Raw genomic sequence first — 8,687 nt, 5'->3', positions numbered from 1 at the left:
TTTACTCTTTTATCCTACAACAACAAATATTAATTACATCATCTTCAACTTCTGCCTATAGCTAAGCAGTAAACTTGAAAAGACTAGACAACTAAACAATTATTAGAACTATTAAAACTAAGGCTAACATGTTTTAGTCCAAAGATAAGTGGAAACCTGACCATTTCACGGTCCTCCTTATGAGCCTTTCGTAGCTCTTGAAATTGAGAGAAAATCAGCAACAAAAAATTGGCAAGCTCGACTTGATCAACTTGTCGTGATAAGGGATCAGTCGTTCGCTTGCTCATTTTTGGAGTTTCTCTATAGACTAGTTCGTAGTCGTACCTAAGGAGCTCTTGGATACCCATCTTTGCTGAGGTGGGTTCTAAATCCTCTAATCAATGAAATACAACAATCCTTGCTAGTCAGTCGAGAAGGTGAATTTACACCCGATCAAAATATAGTTGTCACTTCATCATTGCATGGAGTATCGCCATTATTTCCCCTCATATGTGAAGATCTATAGGGATCTTTCAGTTAATGCCTTACTTATATAGGCCGTAGGTCTATCCTCTTGCATAAACATAGCCCTAATCCCAAATTTGGATGCATTGCACTCGATGACAAATAGCTTTGGCTCTCTAGTGTCTCCTAAGCTCTCATATCTTCTTCTCCATTATTTGGGTAGTAGAGAAAATTTTGAGAGGCATCACTAGCCCAATCGTCTTCACTTTGGCTTGTATCTTCCATCAAATGCCATTTATGTGTATGCTCTTTAATACCGAATGTAATCAACCCCACATTCGGTTGCCAATACGTTCAAACTCCTCCTGATACACTCTCATTATGGTCCTTTCTATCAGCTTAGTAAGAGATTCTTGGAAGCTATAATCAGTGGTGGTCTTAGTCCTGGATGGTTGGACAAGCGTTTGCCCTTCTATCCATCAAAGCCAATGGAAGATGAGGGGATCGTCTCGTTCTCTCGAGGTGGATCCACTATTGTAGATGCCTCCCCTTAATGTCACACTGCCAGGAATCTAGTGATGGTCTTGATCCGAGAATCATCAGCTCTGATACCAATTAATATAAATTGACCCATGAGGTGGTGAAGATTAGAGGTTAATGGTGATGATGGGCAAATCTGGAATAGAAAGTAAGAAGATGGGAGAAGATGGTTGACCCTATAGAACTAGCAGAGTTGGCACTTAAGGAGCAAGGGAATAACATTGGCTTGACGAGGTTGGTCTTAGATTAAAGAAGATTGAGATAGAGAGGAATTTCCTTGATAATCCCAAATAAGGATGTTGTTCCCATACTTAGAGGTTAGTTAGAAATTTGAAAACATTTAAATTAATCATAACACAAAATGACATTAGCATTAGGCATTCGAACAGCTTGGTGGGGCATACGAACACACTATCAAAAATCTAGTAGTCTTGGCACAATAGCCGAGGCAATTAAGGTCATTTCTTCTTTCTTGGCCTCTTACCATGGTATTTTCTTCTTTTACCTCCATCAATTATAATTTCTATATGAAACCTAGCCATATCTCTTGTTAAATTGTCATTAGTGTGCCACTTTATAGCTAATTTTCTTGCTCTATAAAAAAAATGTTACATTCCGAGCTTTATTGATAAGCAAAGTAACCTTTTACTAGTCTATTCTTATGAGTCATATTGCTTTAGGATAAATAAATTTTTTTCAAATGCGTGGCCATAGATACAATCATCATAATAAATTAAAGATTCTTAGATGGGCAATAAATAATTGGTATCGTAATTTACATGGGCAATAAATAGTTGGTATCGTAATTTACATCTACTCGTTTGCCTATTGTGCCTATGAAAGATTTATGAGATACTTAGTTATGAATTCCATCAATATACCTATGGATTATAGAAATAATATATAAATTCTCTAATTGAATGTATGCTGAAATTATATACCATAAAATTCACATCGTTTCTCTATTTGACACCATTTAATCAATTATGCATCCATCTCCTCTTTTCACAAGCCATTATAAGTAGGTGCAAATTATTAGACGAGTGTAGTGAAATAAACTAATGACGTACTTACTAGTGCTCCACGAGATAATTGTTCATTGTAGAATATACAAAATTATTGTTCTTAGTAGTGAGTGCTTAGTGTAAATGCATGTTCAAGAATAGGCATAGTAGATAAATGCATGTTCAGCTAGTTCTTTGTCGAACACCTAGTACATCAGAAGAAGAGCTAACCACCTTGTTCAATAGGAGTTTAACCAAATTGCATATGTTCACTGAAATGGAATCATCTTCTCAAAATAGAGATTCATTTGAAAGGTGGAACATCCGATCTATCAACTTTATGTTGCCCAATAAAATTATATTCTTGCTAGGATAATCGTCAACCACTAGCAACGAAAATATTGACTTCTCATTTCCTAGACATTGATCGAAAAAATTGTTATAATGCATATTCTAAATCTAATAGAAAAAATGCATGTCAAACTACTCTACAATAACTAAGAAACTCATCTATTTGGAATGTTAGCTAAATCAAAATTTATTGATCTTGTCGAGTGTTATATGCTGTGATGATTATATGCAATCCTTATAATTTATAATCTCATAGAACTTTGGCTCAGCATTTACAAATATTTGTAAAATTATCTTAAACAATAGAAAAGAGAGGCTGGAAATAGAGACTATGATAGGATTGTGAATATATAAGATAATTTAGATCATCAATATGAACAATTGGAAAGTTGTTGCAAAGATAAGTAGATGTGGAGATTCACAAAAAATGGCTATGAAAAATAAATATTTGAGATAAACCTAATTTTCTTACCAATGAGGAAGAACAGAGGAGGAGGTTGATAATAGAGGAGATCGACCTTTATTAGGCCCTAGTGGGGTGTGTTGGAGCTTCTCAGCACAAGAGACGATGAGTGCTTTTCAAAAAAAATTAACTTCTTGTTACTAAATTAGATATTTTGGTGGTTTGCATTTTTTGGGAAGAATGGAGAAGATGACTTTGAAGAAAAATTTATAATTTTTTAAAGTTTCACACCAGAGAAGAGAAAAGAGAGAAGTAGAAAAACAAAATTATATGTTGTAAAGATTAGGGTATGCATGAAAAGTAATAATAAATTGAATTGTTGTTTAATTTGCAGCGTTTGCAATTACAAGTGGCTTATTTGTTTATGGTAACTATGAAGATAGTTTAATAAGAAAAAAGGGAAAAAAGAACTAAACAGAGAGAGAACAGACTTACACATCCTCATTTTGAATGAAACTAGTAATTTATGAACCGTAGACAACTAATTATAAGTTAAAATAGGATAGGAATCAAAACGACTCCTTAAACCCCGACCTAGGAAAACAGATGTCTCTTAGTAGATAATCTCCTCAAGATAATCTTGTCACGTAAAACATAGGTTAAATACTTTTTTGTCTCGCATATTTAGGTTGAAATTTACTTAATGGAAATAGCAAAATGACACAAATAATTCTGATTCGGTTAAATAAATATTTTTTAATGCAATTTTGAGTAGCTGATAATAGTAGTAGTAGTAATAATAATAATAATAATAATAATATAGGTAAAAATATTACAAAAATCACATATCTAGTGAAATTTTAACAAAATATTTAGCCCTTATTCACTTGTGGAATAAGAATGATCTTATTCTAGAATAAATCTTCTTATTCTAATGTAGTAACTAAACAATATCTTAGCTTTTACTGGAATAGTAATTTATCACCTTCTTTCATCTTATTTCATACAACTTTTAAAAAATAATTTAATAATAATCCAAAAGTATTCTATTGCTCTTAAATTAGACATCACCTCAGTTACAGTTAAAATTTTTTCTCTCTCTCCTCTCTCTATTTTAAAAAACAGTCATGTCATATAAATATTTGCACTATCATACATTACAATGCATAACGATGTATTGCTACGTATAGCCACACATTGTTATGTATTGTCATTGCATAGTTACTGTATTGTCACTGCATAGCCATGCATTATGACGCGTTGCATAGCCACTATATAGCTATGCGTTACCACTGTGTAGCCATGTGTTGTCACACACTACATAGCCATCCCATTGCCACGCATTGCCGTTGTATAGTCGCGCACTGTATAACTACTATATAGCCACTTTATAGTCATGTATCATCATTGCATAGCCACGCATTACCACTCATTATCACTACAAAGCCATTATATTACCACGCATTGCCATACACTACTTTAAGTCCACATTTATTTTTAATGCAGATATATAGAACATTTTAAACCCGTATTTGTTATAAAAAATAATATTATTTTAGAAAATACTATTTACTAGTATTTTAACATGTACTCAAAGTTATTTTCATCATTTGGTTTAAAACATCACCAATCCTCAATATAATTTTATTATTCTTCAATACTTTAATATCAATGATATGTCACATTAAATATAATTATTACTCTTTATACTAATATTGAACTAAACATTATAAAAATTTATACTAATATCACCTCTCTTCTTTTGGTATTAAAAATTATAATTATAATACATATTTTAGCCTTACTCGAACACAACCTTTAATATTTACAGCTTCTTCAAAAGTTCAAGAAATCAGTAATATTTATATTTATATCCCTTAAAATATATATTATTTGCATAGATACATACCAGATTACTTTTCAAATTAAGTCTCAATAATTTAATAGAAAAAATATTCTTAACTAAAATAAATTTATTAAAACTATAGAGTAATGATAGCTTTATCTTTTTATGTCTAAATTATTTGAAGTTTAATAGCTACTTAACTCTAAGAGGTATCCATGCAAAAAAAATAAAGGCTTGAATGATATACATAGAAACAAGTATGTTTTGGATAGGGGTGGCAACAAGCACGAATAAGCACGGCCTTACTCTTGTTCGGCTTGAAATTAAATTTGACGAATTGAGACACGAGCCAAGCTCAGAAATTGAGCTGAAATCCTAGCTTAAATTAGGCTCGAAAAGAATCCTAATCTGCTCGTGTTTGACTCATTTGGCTTAACGAACCAAGTGTAGCTCATTTGAAACACAATTCATTTAGTTCATTTAGAGCTCAATGAGCTCTATTCACTTAACAAAGAATTAAACAAGTTAGATGCTATAGAACTCATTAGTCATAACATTGTCATAGCACAGGTACATTATAAATAATAGCTAAATTGAGAACCGATAGCACTCTAATGGCTAGATTACTTATTAATTAGTTATCAAATTTAACTATATATATATATATATATGGGAGCACATGCCCAAGCTTCTACAACTGTGCTTGGAGGAGCAGCGGGATGGCGAGCAAAAGTGACTAATACGGAGGATGTGATATGGCATGTATAGAAGATGCGAGCTTTAACCGGCAAGCTCGAGGAGTTTGGTGATGAAAGAAGTTTTGGGAGAAATAAAATTTAAACTATTCTGTCATTATAAATGGAGGAACAATTTTATTAATTTATCGATTATGTCAATGACATTAGGAGGGATAAGATATTTCTAATAGTTCAAGAGATTCATCTATATCAAAAAAAGTTCAAAGAATTATTATAAAAATAAGAGATAGTTTAAAGATGAAAATAAAATTATTCATATATATATATACATACATATATATATATATATATATATATATATATATATGTATATAATCGAGTTATATTAAATTGAGCACCAGCGAGCTAAGACTAGATCGTGTTTGGCTCATTTATATTCAAAGCTCAAATTTTGCCTTTGTTTGGCTCATTTATTGTTTGAACAAGTCTATCTTGAACAAAATTTCAAGCCAAATACAAGTTGTTCAATGACAATGATCTAAATCGGCGGTCCTAGTTTTAAAAGGTATACATATAAGTATTAAATTTAGAAGGATATACAAGAAAATATAATATTCTTTAAGAGTATATATGTGAAAAAAAAAATTGTTCTCAAGGTTTAGTAATTTTGATCTCTAAGTAAGGGGGACAAATCATATTTAACTCTAAACCTTCACTAGTATTATTTACCATAAATCCTTTTGTTTAAAACCAAACTGATTAAAATATGGAAAATGAGCAACGCTCGAGAGAAATGTGCATCAATTTAAACGGCATTCCATAATATTAGAAGCTAAGGAGAAAGTTACACTGTAGACCAACCTCACAGTGAATAGATTGGCAGGCAGGCATGCATGGAATAGCCAAGTCCACAATGCCGTAAATAAATTGGCAACCCCTGGGGTCACCATCTGTTCACCAATACCCATCTTGTTGGCTTCTCAAAGGCCACATCACATTCCAATGTTGAATACTACTACGGTCTATAGTTTCGACTTGGATGGTAGATATTTTATTCCCACTAAAACTAATCATAATCACAATTTTAAAAGAGTTAAAAAAAGAAGAGATTCTAATATCAATTATATATGTAGCTGGATAAGAAATTGTGGTATAAGAGTTATAGTTTATCTGCTAGTTTGGCCCTATTTTAATTTATCTTTTGTGATTAACTATATTATTCTAAAATTGAAGCCTTTTCAGATCTGAATAAATATTTGGCAAATAGTTACAGCTTAATGTATATTATAGAAGATTAAATACTTAAATTTAAAATACATTGTTAAGTTGAAATTGAGCTAAAGGACTGAAAAAAATTATAATTTGCCCCTCAAAATAGTGGCAAAAACTAGTATTATAATTTTAGAAAAAAAAAATCTTAGTCAGTTGATGCCATTGATAGTTGCGTACATGCTACTATTCAATTATGTAGCGCATTGACTAATTATTGTAGATTTATTATTATTATTTTTTGTAGTGATCTAGATTCTGGTAATGTACTTCAAATTTAAATGGATTACAGATTCAGGTCAAATTTGTAACTCTAATTCTATATTAACTGGATATCCAGATTCTTTGTTCAGTTTACTATGCTTAATTATCCATTCGAATACTGTGTTGCAAGAATTTAGAACAATGAAACAATGGCAAATTGTCTATAATGCATTTCCCTCTATTTCTACATAAACCCTGCTATATACTTTCTTCCAAATCATTTGATCAGATCATCTAGCAAAATGTCAATCCGTCAAAACCCATCGTAGAACCCTCCGAACGATATCTGCGCCGCCGTCATCACCGGAGCTCCTCGCAGTGCTGACATGGCCTGGTTCAACCTTGAAGCCTGCTGCACCACCTGCTTCATCCTCTGGAATCCAACAGTTTGTTCAGAGAATTGAGCTCCAATTTTATAGGATACTTATGATGATTGAGGAATTAAACTAACCTTGTCGTCAGTGTAGATCTGGAAGTAGATTCTTTGGTTCTTGTTCTTTTGCTGTTGGCCTCCCAATACAAGAATTGATAAGGTAGCAGCAGCCACACCTATAGAACAAAGCGCTCCAATACCTCTTCTACCCCATCTCCATAGATTGCAACCAATGCCTTTGATCTCAGAATCCAAGTACTTCTGTGGCAGATTGTAGGCTTCCTCTTCTTCCTCCAATTGGATTGGCTCAGGCTCTATCTCGATGTCGAAGAACTCGGGCTCCATCACTCTCTTGTAGAAGATTTTCGAAACGATGTCTTGAGCGAACTCAATCTCCGGTAGGACGACGGCGATATCTTTGAACTCTTTCGCTAGTATATCATCTGGGTTCTTGTCCACGTCTGGCTCTGTGAGAGTTGGAGCTAAGACTTGGTTGGTTTCGTTTGCGGGGCTTGAATTCTCCTCCAGTTTATCGGTAGAGTGATAATTGTCGATGTAGTTCATGTAGATAATCCCCTCTGGATAGAAGAAGGAATCCTTGAAGAAGTCGTCCTTGCCATCATGGCTAAATTCCAGCAGGGAGCTCTTGTTGTCAGGGAGGAACACCCACTCATCTAAATTCAACTCTATGGTCTCGTTCTCCATGGAAGTAGAGGAAAAGAGTGGAGGAACTGGATTGATATGTAGGAGAAGAAGGTTGCTCTCTATGAATCTATGAATCTTTTGGGGTTCATGTGATACTTATAGGAAATTTAATGCCAGCCCATGGCATGTCTTCTTGCTCCAAGGAGAAGGAAAATTCAAGGAAGCCAAGGAAGCCAAGGAAGGTTGAAGTGTGGGGGGATGCTACCAGTAAGTGACAAATGAGAGAAGGCCCCTTTTGGCCCACCAGTTAAGACTTCCTGCATTTTTATTGACAGTGGCAATGTAGAAAGATGACGTGTGGTGCTACAAGAAGATATTTGTAACATAACCTTTTCAAGAAGATGATTTGGGTGAATCCAAGTTCGTGATGTTTATCTCTGTCTCTTGATGTTAATAATTACCCTGCTGCAGAAGAGCTTAGGGGTTGTTTAGTCACTTGGTAAAGTAAATTTAGAATGAAGAAATTATAATGCTGCTTATGTGGTGCAAATTGCAAATTATAGTTTATTCCCTTCTATACTTATCATTTTATACTTCAAACTTAATCAAATTCAATTATAGGGAAATTTTCAAATTATCATTTTGTACTTCAAACTTAAACGATTAATCCCCTATGTTCGACACCAAGATGTTAATCAAACATTAATAAAAATAGGAAAGGACTTGATTACCCTCATAGGTGTTCTCTCTCTCTCTCTCTCTCTCTCTCTCTCTCTCTCTCTCTCTCTCTATGTAGAAACAATATGATTGCTCAGCGCAGTCCTTCATTGTTTTGACAAATGGAAACTAG

At 33.4% G+C, this 8,687-nt stretch overlaps 1 protein-coding gene across 1 annotated transcript; it reads right to left on the bottom strand.

Annotated features, from left to right (window-relative positions):
* Window positions 1-6,951: 6,951 nt before the first annotated feature.
* Window positions 6,952-8,352, bottom strand: LOC140797083 (uncharacterized). Its single transcript, XM_073150369.1, has 2 exons — window positions 7,271-8,352; window positions 6,952-7,192 (listed from the first exon to the last, which is right to left on the bottom strand). The coding sequence occupies exons 1-2, from the start codon at window positions 7,895-7,897 to the stop codon at window positions 7,073-7,075; spliced, it is 747 nt and encodes a 248-aa protein (XP_073006470.1). The 5' UTR covers window positions 7,898-8,352; the 3' UTR covers window positions 6,952-7,072.
* Window positions 8,353-8,687: the final 335 nt, after the last annotated feature.

Source organism: Typha latifolia, chromosome 10 (assembly GCF_019914945.1).
Source record: "Typha latifolia isolate L0001 chromosome 10, TyphaL0001v2, whole genome shotgun sequence".
Lineage (NCBI taxonomy): Eukaryota > Viridiplantae > Streptophyta > Magnoliopsida > Poales > Typhaceae > Typha > Typha latifolia.
Note: the sequence above shows the minus strand (reverse complement) of the source record. Positions and strands in the feature narration are given on the sequence as shown.

What these genes read in the sequence shown, in the direction of transcription:
- LOC140797083 (XM_073150369.1), bottom strand. Translation starts at nt 7,897, where the DNA reads ATGGAGAACGAGACCATAGAGTTGAATTTAGATGAGTGGGTGTTCCTC. An exon ending in AGATCTACACTGACGACAAG is followed by an intron (nt 7,193 to 7,270) that starts GTTAGTTTAATT and finishes GTTGGATTCCAG; the next exon opens with AGGATGAAGCAGGTGGTGCA.